This window comes from Myotis myotis, unplaced genomic scaffold, assembly GCF_014108235.1.
Source record: "Myotis myotis isolate mMyoMyo1 unplaced genomic scaffold, mMyoMyo1.p scaffold_m19_p_5, whole genome shotgun sequence".
In the NCBI taxonomy this organism is placed as follows: Eukaryota; Metazoa; Chordata; class Mammalia; order Chiroptera; family Vespertilionidae; genus Myotis; species Myotis myotis.
This window is the reverse complement of record NW_023416357.1, coordinates 99,848,955-99,876,565: the sequence shown is the minus strand read 5'-3', so window position 1 is coordinate 99,876,565 and position 27,611 is coordinate 99,848,955. Positions and strand designations below refer to the sequence as shown.

Sequence of the window (27,611 nt, the reverse complement as noted above, 5' to 3'; positions counted from 1 at the left end):
ATGTAACCTTTCTTAGGTCTTCTCCTTTGGTTCTAATCCTATCCTATATAATAAAATCCTAATATATGCTCACTGCTTAATCATCACTTGTACTTTTTCATTTCATTTTTCCAGTTTCCTTGCATTATTATAGTGTCACTGGATTTTAAGAGCTTGTTTATGACTAAAGATGTTAATCATTTCTCATGCATTGCAAATGAAATACCATGTTTTTTGTTACTATTTCACTCTGGTGTTTTACTTTTTGGTTGTATCAAACTTGTGTATTAAATATAATCATATTCTGTTTTAAAAAAATAAAACCCTAATATGCAAATCAACCAAATGGCAGAACAACCAGTAGCTATGACATGCACTGACCACCAGGGGGCAGACGCTCAACGCAGGAGCTGCCCCCTGGTGGTCAGTGAGCTCCCATTGGGGGAGTGCTGCTCAGCCAGAAGCCAGGCTCACGGCAAGTGCAGGGGCGGTGGCAGGAGCCTCTCCCGCTCCAGCAGTGCTAAGGACCCCTGGGGGATGTCTGCCTGCCCGCTTATACCACAGGTGGACATCCCCCGAGGGGTCCTGGACTATGAGAATGTCCAGGCCAGGCTGAGGGACCCCCACCCCCACCCTCAGTGCACAAATGTTGTGCACTGGGCCTCTAGTGTATAAATAAAGTGCATAATTGCTATACCCTGGAGGATTATCTCTGTCCTTTGAAATTTTGCTTCCAGGACTAACCCCTACCAGTGATAGCAAACCTTTTGAGCTCGGCGTGTCAGCATTTTGAAAAACGCTAACTTAACTCTGGTGCCGTGTCACATATAGAAATTTTTTGATATTTGCAACCATAGTAAAACAAAGACTTATATTTTTGATATTTATTTTATATATTTAAATGCCATTTAACAAAGAAAAATCAACCAAAAAAATGAGTTCGCGTGTCACCTCTGACACGCGTGTCATAGGTTCGCCATCACCTAATCTTTGGCTCTAATAAACTATTTTAAACTTTTCTTTAGGTTTGGAGTTTCTTTTGTGGACACCCAATAACTCTAACAAAAACTGCAAACTTCCCACACCTTTGCCAACACTGGACATTACCAGCCAGTCATTTAATCTGCAGCCAACCCCATGGTTAAAGAAATGACTGGAAGCCAGTGTGGCTGGAACAGAAAGGACAGGTGGAGCCTAGCGCAAGATGAGCCTGCAGAGGTGGTGACATCGGGCAAGAAGAGCGCGTGGCCGGGAGGAGGCCTCATAAACACCTGCTCTTATTGGTGCTCGCGTTCATTCACAAACACCCAACTTCCTGGGCCGACCTGGGTGCCCAGAGAGGAGCCACGCGCCCGCCGCAGAGGCGTGTCCTCCGCAGGCCCCGCCCCCGCTGCGTGCGCACGTCGGGCCGCCCTCGCGCTCGCCCGCTCGCTAGACTGTTCCTGACAGACGCGCGGAGGCTGCTGCTGACGGACGGACGGACGGACGGACCTGCGGCCGGCCAAGTGGAGCCGAGGCTGGTGAGTGGCCCGCACCCTTCCGGATTTCTCCCCGGGTCCTCGGCGGGCTTCGGCCGGCGCTGCTTTTCGGGAGCTGGGTTCCGCCAGCCGCGGCCCGCCGTGTCCCCAGCGCAGGCCTGAGGAAGATCCGGTGGGGACGGCAATAGCGGGGTGAGCGGGGAGGTGGCCGGGCGCGGGGGCGCCCCGCTTCGTAGACGACGTTTCCGAGGGCCGAGGTCGCGCTGGGCCCTCCCTCCTGGCGTCGCGAGTGCGCTGGGTGAGGTGACCCCGGGGTCGCCGCTGGTGGACTTGGCGTTTCCGGTGAGGGTTGCAGCTGCTGACCTCCCACCCGCACGTCCTTCCACCTTGGGCCCGCGAGGACCCGGACCGCCCCCCCCCCCCCCCCCCCGCGTCGGAGGTGGGTGCCCGGAGATGGGTGCCCGGAGTGGCGGCTTATCTCGGGCCATGGCTCTGCCCTTCCTCCATGTGACTCACCTTAGAGCGAAGGGCCCTTTGAGTCACTGTTATGACTTCGTGAGTGACCGCGGCCGCCCTGGCGCAGAGCGCCAGCTTGGGAGGGACCAGGGCCTGGGGCAGCCGGTTAATTTGGGCAGGGAGTTTACCTGTCACCTCGGAAGCACAGCACTCTCCATGCAGTAATTGCCCCACAAGCGCTGCCAGGACCGCCTTGCACAGGGCCGGCCTGTCTGGCCATTTACATTGGTCTGATGAACCGGTTTTTGTGGCCTGTGGCTGTCATCCTTATTGTGTTATGGTTATGGTTCTGTGAACCAGGAAATAAACATCGTCTAGTTCAGGAAGGCCTCTCCTCGGCCACTTCCCCAACCCTATGAGTTGATAGTTTTCCTACTTCTGAATGGGGTTAGTGATGAGACGGGGGTGAAGGAATTGACCTGCCTCCCACAACCAAGACGATGGCACATGGTCGGCTGCCTCCAGATCCCATGCTCTTTCCTAAACAAAGTCATAGAGATTGGAAACGGGTTATTTAAACTGTCCCCCCCCCCCCCCCTTAAACCTTCCTCCCAAAAAGAAGGAAACAGGAACTTAGTGGTTTTGTGTGTTTGAGTTTCTGAGAATGGCGTTAACCAGTGTGTTTTGATTGAACTCCCATATTAAAAATTTTTAGTTTTTCTTCTGTGAGGAGAGGGATAAGGAATACACATTAGTAAATCTGTGCTTCATTCTTTAGTTTTTTTCAAGCAACATCACGAGACAAAACATCAACAATCTTACCAGGAGCTCACAGTTCAATTGGGCATTTACAAGTTTACTTAGTGAAATTGGGAAAAAGTTCTCAAATACAGTGCTCAAGCCACAAAACGTTGGGTGAGGGTGTGTAAATTTGAGGGGCCTTGCAAACACAGTCTAATTGAGTGACCTCATCTAACTGGGCATTTGAAGAGGAAACTCTGTGATTATCCCATTGTCTGACTTGATTTGCTTTTTACCTTTGCTTGGGCCAATAAAGTGAGATGCTATGAGTCCTAGAGTCTGGAGTTTGAGCTACTCTACAAATGCCAATGTCAATGAAAAGTTGAGTTACAGAAAGTAAAGTATTCATTGCATTTAGCTCACCCCTCATTAGAAAGCAAAACTGGACAGCTGGGACCTTTGGGCTGCCTTGATTCTTTTTGGTTTTCTCTTAAAATCTGACTCTTTTCAGAGTTCAATTGAACTCTGATCAGGATTGTACCAAAAACTGGAATATCACTCCTCCAGGAGGAAGATATTTTTGAAAATTGCAGTTGTATACTTCAATGTAAAACTTTAAAATTTAGCTTGAAACTCCTTGGAGAGAAAAGAGGTGAAAAACTATAAATTACCCCCTGGTACATTATTGGCCATGGTTAACCAAAAAGTTAAAAATAGACATTTAATGCAGTCATTTTCAACCCATGTGCTGCAAGAGGCACACTGGTGTGCCGCAAGAATTTTTAAAACATGCAATTCCAGACTATTTAGTCAGGGGCTCTGATCTCTTTTCCCTTCGATTGTCAGATTTAAAAATAACAGTAGCCAACACAACAATAACTGTCTGGTGTGAATGAATCAAAATTATACTTATTTTTTTTGTCAGATCAGCAAAACAAATTTTTTTTTTTTTGTATTTTAGTAATTAGTTTATGTGTGCTATTTTGCTGACTTAATGCAATCTTTTTCTGTTAGTGGTCAGTAGGAGAATTAAAAGATTTGGGTAACAACTCCTTTTGTGTTCAACACTGTGAATGTTGTCTGATTTTAAGTAATTATATCTGTTAGGTTTATTTGTGCAAAAACATAGGATAAAAGCTCTGTCTTGTAATCTGAATAATTTCTCGATATTTTTGTGCTGCTGAAAAGTAGTGCCATTATTGGGATAGTTAATATAACTGCTAATACCAAGATCTTTCTTTAAAAAATATGTATGTATATACATATATATATATATATATATATATACATATACATATATATACACACACACACACATCTATAATAATAAAAGTGTAATATGCTAATTAGACTGGACATCCTTCTGGACGACCTTCCAGATGAAGCCAGGGCTGTGAGGAAAGCCTGGGTCCTGGGTGCCTGCTGGCAGCGGCAGGAAACCTGGATCCTGGGTGCCAGAAGGAAGCCGGTGCCGGCAGCCAGGGGAAGGAAGGCCTACTCTTGCATGATTTCGTGCATCAGGCCTCTAGTATATATATAATTCATTCTGATGACCACTCAAGTGCTCTGTAATATTGTTCACTGTATGGTTTATTTTTCCATATTGACTCCATTTATTTATCATAAGATATTGTCTCCCATTGTATTAGACATTTTAAAGCCAACTAATGAAAACAGCTGAATCTCTCAGAAATTTTCTTTTTAAATTTTTAATAAATTTGACATAGTAGTGAAATATAGCAGCTCATAACTGATGGTCTGATTTAGCAACATTACATATATGAAAGAATATATAGTTACATTTATTTATATATTTTGCAAGAAATCTTTTCTGAGTGACCAGTGTCTCCCCATTTAAGAATAATAGTGGTTGCCCTGCCGGGTAACTCATTTGGTTGGTGCATCGGCCTGATATGCCAAGGTTGCAGGTTCAATCCTATGTCAGGGTACATATAAGAATTAACCAATGAATGTTCCAATAAATAAATGGAACAAGAAATTGATCTCCCTCCCTCCCTCCCTCCCTCCCTCCTCCGTCCCTCCCTCCGTCCCTCCCTCCCTATCTTACTCTAAAAATCAATAAAAAAAAAGTAACAATAGTTAATGGAGTTCACTAAAGACAGTTTAACAGAGGATTGCATCTAAATTATAATCATGGCCAACTGAAATGGAGCTGGGAACTCTTTCTGGGTTGTCATATCAATTACATCTATATTCAAGACCTTACAAGGCAATATTCTTAACCCTTAACTAGGCTTTTCAAAACAGTAATTAAATTTATGAAGCTCTTAACAGTGAATAGGTTTTAATGTTACTTTGATATAAATTTAGCAAACATGCAATTTTCTATGTGATATACATGGTGGGGCAAAAGTAGATTTACAGTTGTGAGTATGCGAAAGTTTATTCTTGTATTATTATTTACTAATTATTGTATTATTTTTCATACAAACAACTATAAACCTACTTTTGCCTCACCCTGTATTTCTTTCCTTTTTTTTTTAAGCTTCACCCGAGGATATTTTTCCATTGATTTCTAGAGAGTGTGGAAGAAGAGACGGGGAGAGAGAGAGAGAGAAATATCAATGTGAGAGAGATACATTGATTTGGGGCTGGGGAACCTGCAACCTGTAACTGAAGTATGTGCCCCTGACTTGGAATCGAACCCATGAACCTTTGGTCTGCTGGATGATGTTCTAACCATTGAGCAACTGGCCACGGCTCCCTTTATTTCTTTTAAGCAAATATTTTAGCAGTAATCCAAGGGCTGTTTAGTCTGTTTATGGAGTAGGAATTGCATCAGAGTGCATGTATTTTTACTATTAAATGGTATAATGCTGAGGAAGGTTCTTTTTTAAGTATGTGCTTGAGTATCTCACCCTGTGTAATGTGTACAGATACACCGCCCTAGCCGGTTTGGCTCAGTGGATAGAGGGTGAGCCTGCGAACCAAAGGGTCTCAGGTTTGATTCTGGTCAAAGGCACGTGGGTCGTGCGTGGCTCGTGCAGGAGGCATCCAATCGAAGAGAGAGGGAAAGACAGAGACAAGTATCAAGAAATAGTCACAGAGCCTGTTTCTTGTTGCTTGCCTCATCTTTCCCTCTCTCTTCTACTCTCCCCAAAAATCAATGGAAAAATATCCTCGGGTGAGGATTAACAACAAAAACAAAATAAAGTGTACAGATACACCCACTTTTGTTTGTACTTCAAAATGATTGAATCAGTTGGTTAATCCAATCAGTCTGTATCATTTTTGTTCAAGCAGCTATTCAACACTAGACAGTTTTGTTTCACATTTATGTATATGTATCCAAATACATACATATTCACTTGTATTAGAAGGTAAAAAGTAAATGGTTTGTTTCTTCCAAAAAATAAAGCTGCGCTAGTATATTTTTGACCATGAGAAAAACATTTAAGCCCTTTGAGCTGCAGTTTCTGTATCTGAAAAATGAGGTTAACATTTGAATCGTAAAATCTTTTGTGCCTTGAATGCTTATTGATTTAAGAAGGGTTTCCAAATCTTTCTGTTTTGGTAAGTTTGGGCCTGGAATCTGTGTTTTTAATTTCCCATGTGATTCTTGCTTGGGGCCCCTTGTCTAAAGTACAGGCTGAACAGAAAAGGGAGTGGACTGGCAAGAGGGTAGAGAGGTAAGTGAATAGGATACATGAGGAAAGGGACAACAGAAGAAGAAAGAAAGGGCTAATTGTTGCTTGACAATAATTACTGTCAGCTTGTATGCAAGAGGCCAAGCAAGTGGATATTCTCTTCCATCTGTTTAGGGGGGGAAATAATTTTTGTCACACAAATAGATTTGTTTCCTTCCCAAGAGTATCATGGGCTTAATTATTGTCATAGTTCTCAGTAACTTTAAAAGGGCTTTGGGGAAGAATGGCATAACAGAGACAGATGTCTTATACTCCACCTGTCTGACTTTTTGTAAATACTCCTAGCTTCCTGCCTTTCTCCTGATGAGCTCTCTCTCAGTCTTGGAAAACTCAAATTTCACTGTCTTGTATTCAAACCCATAATTATTTGAGGGCTGAGGGAAGGTGCTAGCATGATTAAGCAATCTGCCCTCATGCTTTCAGCTAACCTAGTTGGCTGGCCTGCCTCATCAGTCACTGTGTTGATCATATTTTTTATATCAAACAATGGGACCCATAGTTTGAACATTCGGGTGTACTGAAGGAATTGATTGCTGGGGTAGGATATTTGAATCAGAATTGTCCTGGTTAATTTGGAACATAGGGCTGAATCTTTAGCATTGTCTGTATTGCACAATTAGTATTTCTCCTATGGGACATATTGTTGTGTTGTTGTGTTCTCTCTCTCTCTCTCTCTCTCTCTCTCTCTCTCTCTCTCTCTCTCTCTCTCTCTCTCTCTCTCTCGAGCTTGAAGCTGCAAGGTCTTAGGCCTCATTGTAGTCACAGAGCCTGCAAACAATATAAATGTTTGTTGATAATATAGCATGTCACAGGCCCAAGTGTAGACATCCCCTTCCTTGGACACTGGACCTGCTGTTCTCTCTGGCAAGACCACTACAGGCTGCTGCAGAGGAACTGTTATCACCTAGAACTGTTTCCAGGACAATTTGCAGGAGGGCAGGCACATGAAGGGAAAGAATCAGTAAGCAAAATTGAGTGTGGGTCAGGAGAGGGCTCTAAATAGTGTTTGAAGACAGATGAGAAAAGCAGATATAGTGAAGGAGTGTTAAACCTTCACTCCCTTCCTGGCCAGTGTGGCTCGGTTGAGTGTAATTCCAATTACCAGTTAGAATCCTGGTCAGGCCACATGCCTTGGGTTTCAGGCTTGATCCCCAGTAGGGGGCGTGTAAGAGGCAGTCCATTGATGTTTCTCTCTCCCCCTTCCCCTCGCTCTTTTTTAAAAAATATGTTTTTATTGATTTCAGAGAGAGGAAGGGAGAGAGAGAGAGAAACATCAATGAGAGAGTCATTGATCAGCTGCCTTCTGTATGCCCCCTACTGAGGATCAAGCCTGCAACCTGGGCATGTGTCCTGACGGGAATCGAACCGTGACCTCCTAGTTCCCTGGGTAGATGCTCAACCACTGAGCAATACTGGCTGGGCCCCCCTCTCTCTCTTAAAAAAAAATTCAAATAAAAACATTTTAAAAAAAGGATGAATCTCATTAAAAAAACAACAACCTTTACTCCCTTGGGTTTTTTCCTACAGGAAGGCAAGCGGAGAGTCAAGCTTTCTGTTTGCTTAGTAATAGCAGGTAGCCCTCTAACTAGAAAATAACTTAAAAAACATTCCATTTCTCTACCACACACTTGGGTTTCTGTCACTATCAGCAAAATTTCCAAGTATCTTTGCTCAGTGTCCTGTTTGTCCTGTTTTGTAAGACTTTTTGTGTTTGCAAAGTCAAAAGTGGTGTGACTGCCCTGGCTAGATGGGTCATTTGGTTAGAGCAGTAGTTCTCAACCTCCTGGCCCTTTAAATACAATTCCTCATGTTGTGACCCAACCATAAAATTATTTTCGTTGCTACTTCATAACTGTAATGTTGCCATTGTTATGAATCATAATGTAAATATCTGATATGTAGGATGGTCTTAGGCGACCCCTGTGAAATGGTCGTTCGACCGCCAAAGGGGTTGCGACCCACAGGTTAAGAACCGCTGGGTTAGAGCATCATCTCATACACTAAAATGTTGTGGGTTCGATTCCTGGTCAGGGCACATAACTAGGTTGTGGGTTCAATCCCCGATTGGGGTGCCTATGGGAGGCAACATATCAATGTTTCTCTCTCACATTGATGTTTCTCTCTCTCCCTTTCTTTCTCTCTTAAAAAAAAATCAATAAAAACATATTCTCTCAGGTGAGGATTAAAAAAAAAATGGGGTTGACTAGCTACTACAGGTTATGTTTTCTTGCCCTTTTCATTTGGCTTTTCCAGGGCATATGCTCAGATTTCAAAGAAGGTAATTTTTAAGTGCAAGCGCCTAAAGATAGAGGGACAAAGAAAAAGTGATATCTGCCCATTTGGCAAGCATGTATTGCCTCTATGGTGTGCAGAGTATTGGCACTAAGCAGGCATGCAAAAACAACAACAAACCCAGCATAGTCCTTGTTCACTAGCAGTTGGCAGTCACACTGGGGACCCGAAACGGTAAAATCACTTTGTAAGGTTTATGATTGTCATTCTGACACTCAGTATTCTGGGAGGTCAGGAAAGTGAAGAGCTGAGAAATGGAAAAGACAGGAGAACTTGGACTGTACCCACTGGGGTTAGGTAAAATAATAGAGAAAAGAAGAGAGGAGGTCAAAGAAAGGGGATACCTCTCTTTAGCAAGCTCTCAGAGGTCTTATCCACAAAGAGAATGTCTCTCATTTTAGAATAGGGATTCTTAACCTGAATTCTGGGTCCACGGGTGAATTGTGGGTCTGGAATGGCATAGGCAACATTTTTTTTTTTTATATGTGATTGTCCTGGAGAGAGAATCTGAAGCCTTCATATGATTCTCAAAGGAATCTGTAACCAAAAAAAGATGAATGATTCTTCTATTCTGGAAAATACCCTTCCATCTTCAGAAATACACTTCTCTGAATTCGTATTTTCAGATGAGGTATTTGGGTGGTAGATGAGAGACAGAAACCCTAGGATTACTTTGTAAACAAACAGCCTTTCACTGAACATCAACTGTCATGGGACATGCATGAGTGCTCATGCAAAAGACAGCATGTTCCCACATACACATGGTGTTCTAATCTGGTTTCCAGGAATAGGGCAACTAAACACCCTCACCGACTAGTGTGGGTGAGGCTCCAGGTATGTCCTCAATGTCATACAGTCAGTTGTGGCTGATATAGATTTAGAGCTAAGAAGGAGTGTTGGAAGTGGGGCAAATTGAAGACACAAACCACAGGCTTTTTGGAAGGTCAGGATGTGTATCAAGAAGCTGCTGGAGGCCTGGCCAGTGTGGCTTGGTGGTTGAGCGTCGATCTATGAACCAGGAGGTTGGGGTTCAATTACTGGTCAGGGCACATGCCTAGGTTGCAGGCTTGATCCCCAGCGGGGACGGGGAGGGCATGCAGGAGGCAGCTGAACAGTGATTCTCATCATTGATGTTTCTCTCTCTCCCCATCTCCCTTCCTCTCTGAAATCAACAATGTAAAAGAAGCTGCTGGAGTATTGGAAACAAGGTGTGAAAGAGTACATGAAGCCCTGGCCCAGCAGCCAGAAAACCCTGGGCAGGTCTGGGAACAGGGGCCAATTCCAGGACCAGCTTCCCTCTGCTGCTTTGGACATAAAGGCCTACGAGGCTGTCCCAGAGCAGTGGTCACGTAGCACATGCATCGGAAATGGAAGCAGTTTCAGAGCTAGTGTCCTAGTTCTCCTAGACCAGCAGTCACCAACCTTTTGGACCTCATGGACGACCAGTGGTCTGCGGACCACCGGTTGGTGACCGCTGCCCTAGACCAGTGGTCAGTAAACTGCGGCTCGCGAGCCACATGCGGCTCTTTGGCCCCTTGAGTGTGGCTCTTCCACAAAATACCGACTTCTGCGCATGGGCCACGAAGTTTGAATCGCACTGTACGTGCGTGCCCGCATGTGGTATTTTGTGGAAGAGCCACACTCAAGGGGCCAAAGAGCCGCATGTGGCTCGTGAGCCGCAGTTTGCCAACCACTGCCCTAGACCACAGCCATTGAACTAGGCCGAGCTCAGAGTTCCTTGGGGTACTGGAGGAGCTGAGCTCCTGAGTCCCTGACCCTCCCCCCACTTTAACTATGGATGCTCCACTCACTGCTCTTGCTTTGTGTTGGCCTTCTGTGTAGGGTTTGGTTGAACATACCTCTCAGAGCTCTGGAGCACGTGATGGCCTATAAGCTGTTCAACTGTTCCCCTCCCTGTCATATCCTCCCCCCCTGCAGTTATTCATTACTGCCTAATCATGTCCTTAGTTGACAGTACTAGTAGACGGTCTGGGCTACATGAATTTCTTCTTGATAATCATTAATGGAAACGATGATGTTTGACCAGTTCTGTGGACCTCTTGGGAATTATAAGCACCCACTTCATGTATCTTTAATTTATGTAGTTTGTGGGGGCTACCTGAAACAATAGGACGTTATTCAATTTTGTAGTGTCAGACTGCTGTGTTTTTTTTCTTTCAGTAAGTTGTGATCACTAGCATTTTGCTTTTTCCCCTTGAGATAATGATAACCTAATGTCTTGATGTTTTTCTTCCAAAATGTGCTTAGAGACAGGATGTGGGCTTGTTAGGAGATTGTACAGCTACTGCCTTCTTTGGCTTGACCCCTTCCCTAGAGGAGTAACAAACAAGAAGAGAACTGCCACTGTGAATTCCTTCTCTAAAGCCAACTGGGGGAATAAAGGTTTTTCAGAGTCAGACATCTGCAAGTATCAGGTGGCCTGTGCATGCATGGGATGGAGGAGTGCTGGCAAGTGTTTGCTTGCTTGACCTTTAAAATTTTACCTATCCATTTCTTTAGAGAAGGGGGGTGGGAGTATTGGAGGGGGGGCTTATGCTCCTAATCAGGCTTTTAAAGTCCTTAAAGTCACTAAATAAACAGTGTGTTCTCAGTAGTTGTATCTGCGGAATATAAGGAAGCCAGTTTAAAAACCAATGCAATGCAATGCAACATTTGTGTTATTTGATCACAAAGCATCGCCTATTTGGCCCCCTACAAGGCCAATCTCACCCCAAACTCTCATCAGCAGCAATTTTTGTAGTGAAAATGTTGCTCAAAAATGCTTACTCACTACTCAGCCATTTTTCTTATTTCTGGGATTCACTTTTAACTACCTTTGTTATCTGCTCTTTGAGAATACCTTCATTTTGAGAAAACCTTGCATTCTGGAAATCATTCAGCCAGTCAGCAAACCCTGATTATCTGGGTGCCCTGTGTTGGGCAGTAGGAGACAAAAATAAATAATCTGTAATCTGTAAAACAGACATGTAAACAAATAAGTAACAGGACATAAGTGCTATAACAGATCATAAAAGTCTTGCTTAAATTGAACTTTAATTAGCCTCTCAGGGCTAAGAAGCCAAGCCACGTAGTTGCCATCAACATTTGCCTGCAATACCTATCAGTTTGTGTGAATTTCTCTGTTTCTCAAGATTCCCCAAAATGTCTTGAGGTTCTTCCTTTTCCATCTCCCAGGAAAGCAACCTTGGTTCCTTACCTGGAAAGACTGCTGAGAACCATGTAAAGTACAAGGCTGTTTTTCTGAGGGGCTTTTATTGGCCTCCAAAGCTAATCTTAATTCCTTAGAGTCTTCTGGTAACATCCAGAGACTATTCATGGTTCTTTCAAATATGGTATTCCAGTCAAAGCCTTGTCAAGAGTTTTCAATTGTGTCCTGTTATAAAAAAGAACATATTCTTCTTGAATTTATGTAAACATATTGCCATGAAAATAATACTCATTAAGAGTTTCCAAAGTCTAGTGGGATCAATTAGAGAAAAAATAAACACCTCAATACTGCTTACAGAGGTGTAAATAAGGAAAATTACTTATATCTGAAAAAGATTTTAAAAAATCAATATTTCAGATAAAATAATCATAAAATTGTAACCCTTCTTATCAGTTTATTCAGTCCTGTGTAATTCAACTTAATTTTGCTTGAATCCAGTTTTTCTAATAGTTCTCTCCATCTGGCCTGATAACTGAGGGTGATAGGGTCAGTCATAATTCCAAGAAGTTCGCTAGACTGCCCATTAAGTTTCATATGATTTGCTCAGTGAACTGGGTGCTCCGATCACTACAGATTTTGGTAGACGTATCCCAAGTGAGAAATACATTTTCTAACAATTTCTTTGTCGTTGTGAGGGCATCATCCTTGTTGCAAATGAAAGCTTCAACTCATCCAGAAAAACATACACACAACAAGAACATACTGATAATGCATACTAAGTGGCAATTGAATGAAGTCCAGCTAAAATGTACTATGGTAGATGAAGGAGTCTACCTGAAAAATGCCAAGGAGCTGGGAAGAACCAAATGGCCATCTTGAGTTTCCCATTGCCCCGACTATTCATTTAATTTCCAGCCATTGTTCATTCATATTAATTTCTCTGATTCAGGAGTAGATTGTTGCAATGTTACAGGGACATGAGGATAGCAAAAGTCCACAATGAGGGGTCATTTTTGCAAAAACAGAATGAACTTCATCCACTAGTGAGTGCCACATTCTGATACTCAGGTTCAGTTGTTTTAAGTGTGTCCCTCAATTTTTAATTTTTTATTGATTTTTTTTTCAAGGGTGCTTATTTTTTATTAGAAATTATGACATTCATATTTGAAAATTAAAGATATATTTAAAATACCAGGTTTTACTTTTCTCTCTCTTTTTTTTTATTGCTTAAAGTATTACAAAGGGTATTACATATGTGTCCTTTTTTTTCCCCTCGCCCTTGTCTATCCCCTGGCCTCCCCCACCCCCCAGCGTCCCATGTCCATTGGTTATGCATATATGCATGCATACAAGTCCTTCGGTTGATCTCTTATACCCCTCCCTCCTGCCCCCCAACTTTTCCCGGCCTTCCCGCTGCATTTTGACAATCTGTTCGAGGCAGCTCTGCCTCTATTTTGACAATCTGTTCGAGGCAGCTCTGCCTCTGTATCTATTACTGTTCAAAAGTTTATAATGGTCTCTATTATCCATGAATGAGTGAGATCATGTGGTATTTTTCCTTCATTGACTGGCTTATTTCACTTAGCATAATGCTCTCCAGGTCCATCCATGCCGTTGCAAATGGTAGGAGTTCCTTCTTTTTTACAGCAGCATAGTCTTCCATCGTGTAGATGTACCACAGTTTTCTAATCCATTCATCTACTGATGGGCACTTAGGCTGTTTCCAGATCTTAGCTATGGTGAATTGTGCTGCTATGAACATATGGGTGCATATATCCTTTCTGATTGGTGTTTCTGGTTTCTTGGGATATATTCCTAGAAGTGGGATCACAGGTCAAATGGGAGTTCCATTTTTAGTTTTTTGAGGAAACTCCATACTGTCTTCCATAGTGGCTGCACCAGTCTGCATTCCCCCCAGCAGTGCACGAGTGTTCCCTGGCTGCCGGCTGCATGGCGGGGCCTTCCTTCGTCCTGCACTGCCCCCTGGTGGTAAGCGCACATCATAGTGAGCAGTTGAACTGCCGTTCTCCTGGTCGAACTTCTGAGGGGACACTTAGCGTATTAGCCTTTTATATATATAGATAAACCTCGTTCTTTTAATTTCTTCCAAAAAATGTATTTCCATACCTTATACTTTCTATTACTAAAAACATCTTAATGAGAAATCTTAAGCCTTAGGAACCTCAATTGCTAGTGACAACTAAATGGTAAGCATTGGCCTGCAGACTGAAGGGTTGAGGGTTCAGTTTCCATCAAGGGTACGTACCTGGGTTGCAGGTTTGATCCCCAACCCTGTTTGGCACTCGTGTGGGAAGCAACCAATTAATGTGTCTCTCTTACATCAATGTTTCTCTCCTCTCTCTCTTTCTCTCTCTCTCCCCTCCCTCCTTCCCTTTCGCTCTCTCTAAAAATAATAATAATAATAAAGGTTTTGCCTTCTAGCAACTCAAATACAAATCAGTCCTGCTCCCAGGAAGGTACTGTGACTCTTTTTGTTATCTGTGGACAGTTACCCCACCTTTTTCTGTTTTCTGGTGGAAATTCAGTCTTCTCCAAAATCTCTGTAAAGGATATTTGATAAAGGTGTGTGTGAATCATAGTGCCCAAACAAATCTCACCTTGTCTCTCTATCTGATGAAGGGATGAGAAGAGTACTAGACTCATGTCCTTTGTTGAACTACTTCAATAGAGAGTACGTAACTGTACTCTCCCTCTCCTCCACTCCCCCTCTCCCCCTCCTCCCTTTTCCCCCTCCCCCCTCTTCCCCTCCCCCTCCCTCCCCCTCCCCCCTCTTCTCCTCCCCTTCCCTCCCCCTCCTTCCCTCTTCCCCTCCCCCTCCCCTTCTTTCCCTCCCTCCCTAACTGTCTGTAAAATCAATTAAAAATACACATATCCTCAGGTGAGGATTTTAAAAATGTATTAAAAAAACACCCCCAGAAAAGATAACCCTGAAGAGATTTTATTGTGTACTAAGGGCCCGGTGCATGACATTTGTGAACTGGGGGGTGGGGGTGGGGAGGGGTGGTCCCTCAGCCTGGCCTGTGCCCTCCCGCAGTCTGGGACCCCCGAGAAGTTCCTGCCACCGCTGCTGTGCTTGCCAGCCGTGAACCCTGTTTCTGGCTGAGCAGCGCTCCCCCTGTGGGAGTGCACTGACCACCAGGGGGCAGCTTCTGCATTGAGCGTCTTACCCCTGGTGGTCAGTGCGCATCATAGCAACCGGTTGTTCGCCATTTGGTCGATTTGCATATTAGTCTTTTATTATATAGGATTTTTATTTTTTGAAATATATTTTTTATTTATTTTATAAAGGAAGGGAGAGGGAGAGAGAGAGAGAGAAACATAAATGATGAGAGAGACTCATTGATCGGTTGCATCCTGCACAGCCCACACTGGGTATTGAACCCGCAACCTGTGCATGTGTCCTGACCTGGAATTGAACCATGACCTCCTGGTTCATAGGTTGATGCTCAACCACTGAGCCACATTGGCCAGGCCTGAAGAGATTTTAAACACTCAACATATGGAGGACATGATTTCAGATTCTTGAAACTAGATCTTCTGTTTCTCTGTAGTTACTATGGCAATGGGTGCTATAGAGATGTGCAGACCCAATTGTGACCTCCCCTTGGATGCTTCCAAGCTTCTGGCTTCATTGTCCACCAAGGTATAGCAGGTCTGGTTGCTTCCATTCAGCCACCGAGTGGTGGTGGGTACCATCCCCTCTTTCTCCCCTTTGGGACCAACCATCTCCAGCCCTGCTAATCCACCAAAGCAAGGCTCCTCAGGGAATAATCTTCTCTGTTTGTCGTGTAATCTGAGTGAGCTAAGGTGAGTGCTGTAGGGACAAGCAGCAGCAGCTTTTGAATTTTTAAATGGGAGGCTAAGCATTTACTTCTCAGAAATAGAATTGAGCTCACTTCTCATACTAAAAAAGCAAATGACACTCAGTGGTTTAGAAAATCTGTCCACTCCATGTGTAAATGCAGTGTAGTGTATATAGCCTGGCTTTCTCTGTTGCTAGTAGTCTGGTGACATCATATTCATCCCTCATGCATGTTAGCTGTGGACACGGGGGGCATCATGTTGCATTCAGAAGGAAAAAGGTTTGGTCCCAACTTGACTGTTAACTCTCTGAATGACCTTGGCCATATTACTTAATTCTCTTGATGTTAGTTTCTTCATAATCAATGGATCCCTGCTCAAAAGTGACAGCCTGGTGTGCCCCAGTCTGTTAGACTTTAGTCTGGTTCTCTTCCTCTGCATCACCCTTTTGTGGGTGAACTTGAGGGCCTTTTGCCTCTCTGCTAAGGTTCCATTAAGCCTGTTTGTGTTTGTAAAGAGGAAAGTACCCCGGAGCGGATAGCACTTCTAGGTTTTCCAAAATGGAAATTTAGTAGAAGCATCTTAAACACCTACTCTCTCCCTCCACCCCCAAATGCTGTTTGTACTCATCTTTTGTGAAAGAAGCTGAAACCACAGATGACAATTGTTGCACCTGAGTGAAAGGAAATTTAACTGACTCATACTTAATTCACAGGACACATGCTTTTAGATTGTTCCAAAGTTGGTACCTCAGGGTGACCCATAGTCTCATCTGCATTTCCTGTTATAGCCAGCCTTGTGGCATGTGTGATGCCTAGGCTTTGTTGTAAGTCCTAGCCTGACCATTTCAGAATTCAGGCAAGGCTTCAGCCCCCACACCCCAGATACTTCTCATGGGACTAAAGCATCTTGATCTTCTCAGCCCTCAGGGACCAGGCAGAGGCTTGCATTTATTTCATTTTTAGCAGGAAGTGCTCTTTACCAGGACTCATCCTTAGCACCAACAACAGTAAAATTCTGGCCCCTTCTCTGAGCTCTTCCATGTTTCAGGTTCTGTCCTGGTATCTGCTTTGAATGCTCAGTTATATTTGAGCATGCTAGAGATAAGCACACTGCCCATAAGAAAAGCCTGCCAAAGAGGTCTTGGACTTGCTGAGCAATGTCAGTTTTTGAGGTTACTAAGAGGCCAGTGCCTTTAGACTAGTTAGCAGTTGTTTTGCTTTCTGGTCACTTGTTGCCCAGATGTGCAAATGTATGTTTAGTAAATCTGATGTTAGAGCTCTGTCCCCAAAGTCCCCACATTTCCAGGACTCCTTGTCAGAACTTGCTCTTTATCAAGAAGTTAATAGTCATCAGTTCAGTGAACTGTGGGATTGCATTCACCCAGTGATTAAAATGAAAGGGCTGAAGCTTGTGTAGAAGATTTCCTGAGGAGTGGCAGCACCAGGGTTTAGAGACCTCGGGCCATTCTATATAATAAAAGCGTAATATGCAAATCGACTGAACGGCCAAACAGCGAACGACCATCCGGATGACCGTCCACGACCATGCTGTGACACCCACTGGCGCCAGGCCAGCCAAGGCAGGTGTGATGCGATTGGTTGGTGGCCCGGCCATTGCCCCATGATCGCCCTGCAGAGGGAGGTCCAGGCCACTGACCACCGGGCTGTGGCGGGTAGGCGGGGCCTCCCTCTGCAAGGGAAGCCCGGGTCCCAGGTGCTGGAGGGAAGCCGGTGCTGGCAGCTGGGGGAAGGAAGGCCTACTCTTGCATGAATTTCGTGCATTGGGCCTCTAGTTTATTCTATAAAGTCAGAAGCTGTTGACCTAGATGCTGTGGGTTTCCTTAGAGTTTTGTGAGGCCTCTTGCCTTGTTGGGTTAGAGTTGATTCACACTATCCACTGCTCCCAACATCCAGCTCAGCCAGTATGGAGCAGCATCTGCAGTGTGGATTTTCTAGCTACAGTGGTCACATGTCTCACCTTGGAATGAACAGCTATTCCCATGTCCTGATGCTACCAGAGGATGAGGGCTGAGTCAGAAGTACTCAGGTGTGACCTCAGAATTATCTGTGGAGTCACTGGATTTCACATTCTTCCTCAGTGTTTCATAATCACCCAACCAACAACTGTCTCAATAAGAGATTATCAGTAATTGAAGCAGCATTACATTTCATGAAACAGCTACACAGGCTAGCTTTAGTCTTCACAGCACACATGAGAATGTGAAGCAAAGAAAGTTTTGTTATCCTGTTTTATGGATGAGGAAACAAATACTTTCAGAGGTTATGACTTACCTACAGTCATGGAGTTACTAAGCATTAGGATTCCAAATCTCAAACAAAATCTTTTTAGCTCTAAACCATTCCCTTTATGCAGGACCCAGTTGCCCTTCCATTCCCGAAGGTGAGCTGGGTCTATAGCAATAATCAACAGTGAGCTGAAACCCAGGAGTGGCCCTAGGAAACTGACACGTCGTCTCCTACCCCACATTCCAGCCTCCCTGAGGTTTGTCTGCTTATTTACCTAACTCAGAAAACAGGTTGTACCTCCTCAGCACATCCGTTTGCAGGACGGATGCAAAACTGTCCGATGGTGTGGGGTATACCGTTAAAAGTGCTGGATTTTAAACAGTGCTAAGGAGAACAAGTTCATCTCCACACCACCAGGAACAGGGCTTTTTCCTCCTGTTGAGTTTCCTGATATCCTAGCAAGGTCTGAAAAACTCACCAGGCGTCTCTCTTAGGGTAGGTAGACCAGCTGGTCAACAGCTGTGAGTTCATTCTCAATTCTTTTTGTAACTTTTGAATAAGTTAATATTTGTTATAAAGTGTTTTCACAGTTATTGTCTTATGTGATCCTCTCAGTATTTGAACGATGGGTAGGTATTCTATTTTACAGGTGAAAAATTGAGAGAGCTGGAGAGGTTTGGAAGCTCTGAAGAAATGCAGCTTTCTTTCCCTGGCTTGTTCACTTCTGTTCCTTCCACAGTAGCCCCAGCATTTTTTTGTTCCCCAGATCGTATATAGGGGTATAAGTACGATGTTAGAATTTACTCTTTCTATGTAGATAGATACTCAGAACAGAACTTTAGTGATAGGCAAACACCTATTTGTTTATATCTGCTGAGAGTATGTGGCACCATTAAGCATTGACTTAGCTTGGTTATGGTATTGTTAAATAGAAACAGGTATTCTCACTTAAAAGTGAAAAGCCTTTAGGCTATCTAATGAGAGAAGTAACAGGGAGAGTCTGGGATTCTTTTAAAAAAATATTTTTATTGATTTCAGAGAAGAAGGGAGAGGGAGAGATCAAAACATCAATGATGAGAATCATTGATCAGCTGCTTTCTGCACACCCTACATTGGGGTTCGAGCCTGCAACCTGGGCATGTGTCCTGACTGGGAATTGAACTGTGACTTCCTGGTTCATAAGTCGACACTCAACCACTGAGCCACTGGGCCGGACAGTCTGGGATTCTTGTATTCTGTGTTTTACCACCAAAAATATTTATGGGTCACATATGACACATGGTTTCTGTAGGAGGTAATATATCATTTTTGAACTGCTACCCTCCTGAATATCACAATATAAGTGGTTAAGGTGAGATCATAGACAAAGATGTATACAATTAAGAGGTTATTTGTTCTGCCTGAAGAGTGGAGAGAATAAACACACACACAGCCACAACCACACAACCCATGGCTGTGGGAAGGAAGCTGTACTAGTTATCAGAGGCTGGCCTTCAGATAGAAGGAACCAGAGGCCTCACTGACCTCCTTTCTGGTTAAGGAAAGGAGCCAGAGTCTGATGGATTGCTTGTCCTCACAGGCGTGGTGAGGAGCAGCCTGCTGGGTCAGGGTAGTGGATGTGGAACTCGACCTGTATGGAGCATTCAGAGAGGTACTGGGGAACCAATGTGCAGCTCTGATTGTGGAAAGCATCTTAGGGCAGGGACTGCAGGGGAGATCCTCAGCCTTCCAGGAGCAACAAAGAAAACACAGCATAGATAGGTAAATGCAATAGCTAGCCCAGCTGGGCCCTGAGGTGTGAGAAGGGCCTGGGCCAGCTCAGAGGCTTGAGAAATATAAATAAGCCATTAGAAAATCCATACCACAGGAGGGGAGTTGGGAAGGAGAGGGAGAAAGAAGGGAGTCAGTCAGATCTGAAGAAAGGTAAAACCAGCTTTCATACCAGCTAATTTAGAGACATAGTACCCAATTAACAGTTTTGTTATTTTACTTGGTATTTTATAATTTAATTAATATTTTCTTATTCACACACCGCCTCCTTTTATTTAGCAAGCTTTCTCAGTAAGCATTACTTTTGTGCAACTGCACCAATTATAATTCAGGTTGGTGACTCCCCAGGATGCTGGGTTCTAAGTGGTTTAGAACATGGTATTGGACTCTGAGAAATAGTCTGAGGGAGTCTTGATGATTGGGCTCTTAGGAAGCTTCTGATTTAACATAACACCTTATGTATCTTATAACTGAAAATTTGTACTCTTTTACTAACCTATTGCCCCACCTGAGCCCCTGACAACCATTGGTCTACTGTCTGTTTCTGTGACTTCAGCCCTCCTCTTTTTTTAAAGATTCCCCATATAAGTGGTACCATGCATATTTTTTGTCTGCTTACTTTACTTTTTTTTTTTAATCCTCACCCGAGGATATTTTTCCATTGATTTTTTTTTAAGAGAAAGTGGAAGAAAAAGGGAGAGATAGAGAGCATCGATGTGAGAGAAACACATCAATTGGTTGCCTCCTGCACATGCCTTGACCAGGGCCGGGGACAGGGAGGAGCCTGCAACTGGGGTACATGCCCTTGACCGGAATCGAACCCAGGACCCTTCAGTCGACAGGCTGATGCTCTATCCCCTGAACCAAATCGACTAGGGCTTATTTCACTTTTTTTTTTTTTTTAAAATATATTTTATTGATTTTTTACAGAGAGGAAGGGAGAGAGATAGAGAGTCAGAAACATCGATGGGAGAGAAACATCGATCAGCCGCCTCCTGCACATCTCCCACTGGGGATGTGCCCGCAACCCAGGTACATGCCCTTGACCGGAATCGAACCTGGGACCCCTCAGTCCGCAGGCCGACGCTCTATCCACTGAGCCAAACCGGTTTCGGCTTATTTCACTTTTTGATATTTATTTTCTAAGCATTCTTGGAGAACATCAGTAAGCCACAATCAAAATATAAGTACAAACAATCCTATTTAATATTTACTGAGTGCTATGCTAAAACTTTACCTTCCATGTTCTCATTTAATTCCTGTCATTAATCCCATTGCTAAACCTAAAGGAAAGGGAAGGTTCAGAAAGATCATGCTGAGTAAACCACTGTAACATCCCAAAAGGTAACAGATGTGACTATATGCCTAGAGAAAACTCAGAAAGGATGTGTACCAACAATGGTTATCTCTGTGGGATAAGACAGACATTGGTTTTTATTTTCTTACTTATTTTTGTTGTTAATCCTCACCTGAGGATATTTTCTCCATTCTTAGAGTGAAGGGGGGTTGAGGGGAGGAGGAGGGAAGGCTAGAGAGAAAGAGAGAAACATTAATGTGAGAGACACGCCGATCGACTGCCTCCCGCACACACCCAACCAGGGCTGGGGATTGAACATGCAACTCAGGTATATGCCCTTGACCGGGAATGGAAAACTGAGACCCTTCCATCTCTGGGCCAACGCTACAACCACTGAGCAACACCAGCCAGGGCTCTTTTCTTCTTTATAACCTTTGAAAAGGACCATTTCATACTCTTCTTCCCTCCCCGCCCCCCCTTGACACCCGTTTCTGGGTAGAGTAGATAGAAAATGCTCAGTAAATAGAAAAATGAAGGTCTGTTCTTTCCTTGGCTTGATTTGGCCCCAGTGTTGGTAGCTCTGTGCATCTTTGCTGCTGTTCATCTGGCAAGTCCCCAGAGGGGGCTGCCCCTTTGCACTGGAAGAGCGGAGGCCTCCAGGGTGGAGGATGAGCTTGTATGGTGTAGGGCCGTGTTTCCCTGGCTGACGGAGGCCCACTCCTGGCAGCAGATACTGACTAGCCAACGCGTTATTTCCTTTAGCCCAGCAGAGTTTGGAGTAGACTGGGGACAATCAGCTTGCTTGTTGACTCAGTATAGCTGATGTAGGTTGTTGGGTACCTTTTGAGCTTCTCTCCTTTAAAGTGAAGCTGCTCCAAACTGCCTGGCTTAACAGTTTAGTGCCCTGCTCCACTGCCCTCTGCATGAGGCCACCACGCCTTTAACAGGTAGGACGGCCTGGCTACAAATGTGCTTGCTGCCAAATCAGAACTGTTGCACTTTTTTTTCCTTTAAGCTTTATCTATGATTATGTATTTTATGTTTTAGGTAACTTTTAATTTTGATACAATTTTAAACATACAGTAAAGTTGTAAGAACAGTACAAAGAATTCTTGTGTACCGTTTAACCAGTCACCATAAGCATTTTGCCTTGCTTCACTGCATGTCTCCCTCCCTCCCTCTCTCCTGTACGTATATGTACACACACACACACACACACGTTTTCTGAACCATTGGACAGTAAGTGGCAGATGGCCTGTTTCTTTACTTTTGAATACCTCAGTATGTACTTCCTAAAACAAGGACATTCTCTTACATAATCACAGTACAAAATAAAAAAAGCAAGTTCAACACCAACATAGTGCTACTAGGAGCCCAGCGTGCAATTTAAAATCGCGCAGTGCCACCCACCCTCCGGTCTGGCCCTGCCTCCCTCTCCGGCCCTTGAAGCAGCTGCAGCTGCTGCTGATCAGGCCCCAGCGCAGGCACACGGAGGCCCCTGCCACTCCGCCCCGACGCTGCGCGCGCAACCTCCTGTCCAATCAACCCGTTATGGTGTCCCAGTTAATTAGCATATTTCTCTATTTTTATATATATATAGATTACCTAATCCACTGTCCATAATAAAATTCTGTCCATATTCACATATAGTCCCAGTGACGGCAGAGCTTTATTAGAAGGAAAACACCTCTGAGAAGTGTGGTTGACTCCTTGGTGAGGTGGCTCTGAGGAGAGCAGAGCTAGCAGGTTATTTGGGGAAATGACTGATGTGGGCTCCACATCACCTGTTCCTTTTATCTCCACAGGGCCCAAGGAGTAAGGGCAGCAAGAACCACACTCGCAACAATGTTAATGGAACTGGAGACCTCCGAGGGGGTAGAAGAGTCAGAGAAACAGAGGTCCGCCCCGAAAAGGGAAACCCCCAGCAGGTGAGGATGGGCCAAGAGCGGAGCCAGGGCCTGCATGCCTAGCACACGTGGCTGCCTGTGCTGCAGGCACCAGGTACAGTCAGGAGCCTTGCTGCTGTGGCCCTCAAAGTGCCTGGCCAAGACAGCAGACAGCACCCTGGCTGCTCAGCACTCTCCCTGTGTGTCCCAGAGGAGACAGGCAGGCACTGCTAAGGGTGCTGAGTAACAGAATTTGATGGTGATCCTGGTCCTTTTTCTTCTAAAACCCTAAGCATTTTGTCGTCTGGGGAGAGAAAGAGTAATTAGAGGCAAAACTGGCATCTTTTCCAGTATCTTCCACAGACTCTTAGAATGTGGGAACAACTCCAACTCCAGGGGTTTTTCTTACAGGGTAGGACCAGTTCCTCTAAGCCTCAAGTTACTGGGGCCTGTTCTCCATTATTATCCTCTCATCATGGGCAAAGTTTTCTCTCTCTCTCTCTCTCTCTCTGGTTAATCCTCACCCGCGGATATTTTTTCCATTGAGTTTTAGAGAGAGTGGAAGAAAGAGGGTGGGAAGGGAGAGAGAGAAACATCAATGTGAGAGAGACACACATCGATTGGTTGCCCCCCCCACATGCACCCTGACTGGGGCCGGGGATCAAACCTGCAACCCAAGTACATGGTCTTGACCAGGTCTTGTGTGTCTTGACCAGGAATCAAACCTGAGATCCTTCAGTGCGCAGGCTGACACTCTAACCACTGAGCACACTGGCCAGGACGCAAAGTTGGTTTTATAACTTGAAATAATTGCTAATATTAAATTACTGTCAGAATGTGATACTTGCTACTCTGCTAAAGAAGCCAGCAGAGGCTGGGCCATGAGAGGCCAAGTTTTTCTCACTCTAGTAGACAGATTGTGTGTACACACAAGCCCCTACCAGTGCCACCATCTTTAGGGTCGTGCATTCTCTGCTTTGTCTGGAACTGGCATCAAGCGGCACAATTTCATCCTGCGTAATTTTGTTAGGCAGCACACACAGGTCCTGCTTGGCTCCAACTTTCCCAGCATTTGTCTCATTCTCAGCGACATGTAATCCTGAAGAGGCTGTGGGTCTAGAAGATCCACAGTCAGTCCTTCACAATTGTATGTATTCTGGGAGACATTCCCCAGGGCTGGCTATTCCCTGGAGAAGTCAGCAGAGGGAACACAGGTGTGTTTCTTTGGGTACTAGGTGGCCATAGAAGCAAAGCATCGTTCATTTGGGTGGTTCAGAGACTGGGACACTGCTGAGAGGCAGGCCACAGTTGTCCCCCGTGTTATGCAAGTCCTTGGTAGCAGACATATCTGTTTGCCCTGTGCTTCCTGGTAAGACGATGCATCTATGCTGGAGTTGAGTTTCTGAGCAGCCCCTGCCTATCAGCTTAGCAAGCGACATGCTGGAGCTGAGAAGGGCTAATTCATACACACATACATGTACATGTATACACACACACACACACACACACACACACACACACCTGGTCTCTCTCTAGCAGTGATTTTCAACTTGTGTGCTGCAAGAATTTTTAAAATGTGCAATACCTGACTAGTTAGTCAGGGGCACTGACCTCTTTTCCCTTAGATTGTCAAATAAAGAAATGACAACAGCCAACACAATAGCCATCCAGTGACTGCCTGTTTTGAACCATAAATATATAGGTCATATATAGAGTTGCATTTTATTGGTCACATCACAAATTAAGGATTGGTTAATTCTTGGTATCAGAAAACCTTATATACAAGTACTAGAGGCCCGGTATACAAAATTCATGTACTCGGTGTCAGGTGTCCCTCAGCCTGGCCTGCACCCTCTTGCAGTCCGGGAGCCCTTGGGGGATGTCCGATTGACAGCTTAGTGCTGCTGTGGAGGTGGGAGAAACTCCTGCCACCGCCGCTGCGCTCCCCAGCCATGAGCCTCCTTCTAGCTGAGTGGCGCTCCCCTGTGGGAGCGCACTGACCACCAGGGGGCAGCTCCTGCATTGAGTGTCTGCCCCCTGTGGTCAGTGCACGTCATAGTGACCTGTCATTCTGCAGTTTGGTTGATTTGCATATTAGCCTTTTATTATATAGTAAGGATAGGCACCTGATTTTTTAAAGTCACTTTGGAGCAAAAAGAGTAGGTAAGTACTATTATTTTTATAAACCAATCATAATTATACATATTTTTTTGGTCAGATTGACAATAAATATATTTTGTTGTGCCACAGAATTTTAGTAATTAGTTTATGTGTGCCATGAAATGCAAAAGTTTGAAAATCGCTGCTCTACAGGATGGCTGACCTCTCTGAGCTCCTAAAGGAAGGGACCAAAGAAGCACATGACCGGGCAGAAAACACCCAGTTTGTTAAGGACTTCTTGAAAGGCAACATCAAGAAAGAGCTGTTTAAGGTTTGTGGCTCGGTCATGGATGGGTTCGGGTTAGGGGGCCATCGTCCCATGAGAAAGGTCCCCCTGGAGTTGCTCCAAGGGAGAAGCAAGGCCTTTGTTACACTCTCCTCTTTTCTGATGCCAGGCTATAGTTTCCATGGCTTAAGTGGAATAACATAGTGATGTAAAGAAAGCAGAAGTATCCATGTCCAAAGAATTCACCATGTCATTCCTTATAGAAACATGAGTTTTCTGAGTGTGTGAAATAATTCGCTGTATAAAAATGGGCTTTTGGGGACAGGAAAGGGGGTTGCTGTTCAAGCCTTTGCCTTCAGCTGCTCAGACACGGTGGGCGGTAGGCTCTGGAGCTGCTACCCAAGGCCCACAGTCCTTTCCATTGGTCTCTCCCCATCACCCTCAACAGCTGGCCACTACTGCACTTTACTTCACATACTCAGCCCTCGAGGAGGAAATGGACCGCAACCAGCACCATCCAGCCTTCGCCCCCTTGTACTTCCCCATGGAGCTGCACCGGAAGGAGGCACTGATTAAGGACATGGAGTATTTCTTTGGTGAGGACTGGGAGAAGCAGGTGCAGTGCTCTGAGGCCACCCAAAAGTATGTGGAGCGGATCCACCATGTGGGGCAGAATGAGCCGGAGCTGCTGGTGGCCCATGCCTATACCCGCTACATGGGGGACCTCTCGGGGGGCCAGGTGCTTAAGAAGGTGGCCCAGAGGGCTCTGAAACTCCCCAGCACAGGGGAGGGGACCCAATTTTACCTGTTTGAGAATGTGGACAACGCACAACAGTTCAAACAGTTCTACCGGGCCAGGATGAATGCCCTGGACCTGAACCTGAAAACCAAAGAGAAGATTGTGGAGGAGGCCAACAGGGCCTTTGAGTACAACATGCAGGTACTGCTTGGGGCCGGGTGGAAAGGGGCCTCTGATGGTGTGAGCTGATCAGAACTGCCCAAATGGACACTGGTGCATTAGGACAAATGCTCTACAGCCAGCCCGAGAGAAATTCGAGGGACCAAATAGGCCACAGAGGGCATGAGTCCAGTGATAGCTCTGCTTTACTTGATAGACCGCCTCTGTGTTTTGTTTTTGGGAAGGGTGAGGCCTCACCATGATGTGAGCTTGGGGAGAATGGAGTTGTCTCCCTCCCCCTCACCACAGGATTCTGGTTTTGAGGAATGGAGTTCTTCCTTTTTAGCATGGATTGCTATGAAAAGTCTTGCTTGGTGAGTTCAGGGAGAGAACAACGGAGAGCAAGGAGCATAACTCAGTTTACAGGTACCCTTTAGATGGGGCTGAGGCTGATTCTGTCCCCAGAATCCAGGCACCAGTCAAGTGGCCCTGGAGGGAAGTGAAGCATCAGCCTAACCACAGGCCTGTCAGCCCTCTAACCTGACATCAGGGGGCTCCAGGGTCTACTCAGGATGGGTCAGCCCTGCTAGGGCCTTATTCTTCCGTATTCCTTTTCCTATTGCTTCTTGCTAAAAATACCCAGCAGCTGGAAGTGGGGAAGTACCATGGCTCAAAGAGTGTTTTTTTACTCTCATGTCTGTACCTTGGATAGTTTCAGTCGTGGGCTGTGTGTGGTTAGTGCCCGGGGAAGATCCACCATGGTCAGCAGCTGTAGGCTGCTGGACAGCACAGGTACGACCATACTTCCCAGAGCTTGTGCCAGGGAGAAGTGCCAGGTCAGTGTCCCCAAGTGCAGCTGCCGTTTTGCTGGTTTGCACCCCTGAGCAAACCTTACCTGCTGAGCAAACCTTACCTGCTCCAGCTCCCTCTGCGCAGAAGAAAGAGGTTTTTCTCTGAAAGCAGAGTTAAGCAGTCCAGTGATGGTGTTGCTCCTCTGCTCCTTCAGGTATTCAATGAACTGGACCAGGCTGGCTCCTTGCTGGCCAAAGAGATCGTGGAAGATGGGCTCCCCGTGCACAATGGGAAAGGAGATGTGCGTAAATGCCCCTATTACACTGCTAACCAAGACAAAGGTAGGTCTTGTATATCCCGAGCTCTCCTCCTAGGGCAGGTGTGTCAGCATTCCCACTGATGCCATGTCCCTGTTGGTGCTGCCACACAGGTGCCCTGGAGGGTAGAAGTTGTCCCGTTGGAACAGCCATAGCTGTGCTGAGCAAGCCCAGCCTCCAGTTCATTCTGGCCGCCAGTGTGGCTCTGGCTGCTGGCCTCTTGGCCTGGTACTACATGTGAAAGACCCATCACCACATTGGCGCCCTCCTCCTGAGTGACTGCTGGCCCGCTCCCGCCTCTACCTGTGACAAAACCACCACCCCAGGTGACTTTTTAAAAATGCTGGGTTTGAGAAAAGCAACCAATAAAAGCCAGACACTAAAGCCTCTGCCTGTTAGTGTCCTCTGCTG

The 27,611-nt window shown here is 45.1% G+C and overlaps 1 protein-coding gene across 1 annotated transcript; it reads left to right on the top strand.

The window, feature by feature from the left end:
- The first annotated feature begins 1,349 nt into the window (after positions 1-1,349).
- On the top strand, positions 1,350-27,584 carry HMOX2 (heme oxygenase 2). Its single transcript, XM_036308563.1, has 6 exons — positions 1,350-1,499; positions 22,727-22,849; positions 25,121-25,238; positions 25,642-26,133; positions 27,098-27,224; positions 27,314-27,584. Exons 2-6 carry the CDS (start codon positions 22,767-22,769, stop codon positions 27,439-27,441), a joined length of 948 nt encoding a protein of 315 aa, XP_036164456.1. The 5' UTR covers positions 1,350-1,499; positions 22,727-22,766; the 3' UTR covers positions 27,442-27,584.
- The last annotated feature ends 27 nt before the right edge of the window (positions 27,585-27,611 follow it).

What these genes read in the sequence shown, in the direction of transcription:
- HMOX2 (XM_036308563.1), top strand. Translation starts at nt 22,767, where the DNA reads ATGTTAATGGAACTGGAGACCTCCGAGGGGGTAGAAGAGTCAGAGAAA. An exon ending in AAAAGGGAAACCCCCAGCAG is followed by an intron (nt 22,850 to 25,120) that starts GTGAGGATGGGC and finishes GCTGCTCTACAG; the next exon opens with GATGGCTGACCTCTCTGAGC. An exon ending in TCAAGAAAGAGCTGTTTAAG is followed by an intron (nt 25,239 to 25,641) that starts GTTTGTGGCTCG and finishes CACCCTCAACAG; the next exon opens with CTGGCCACTACTGCACTTTA.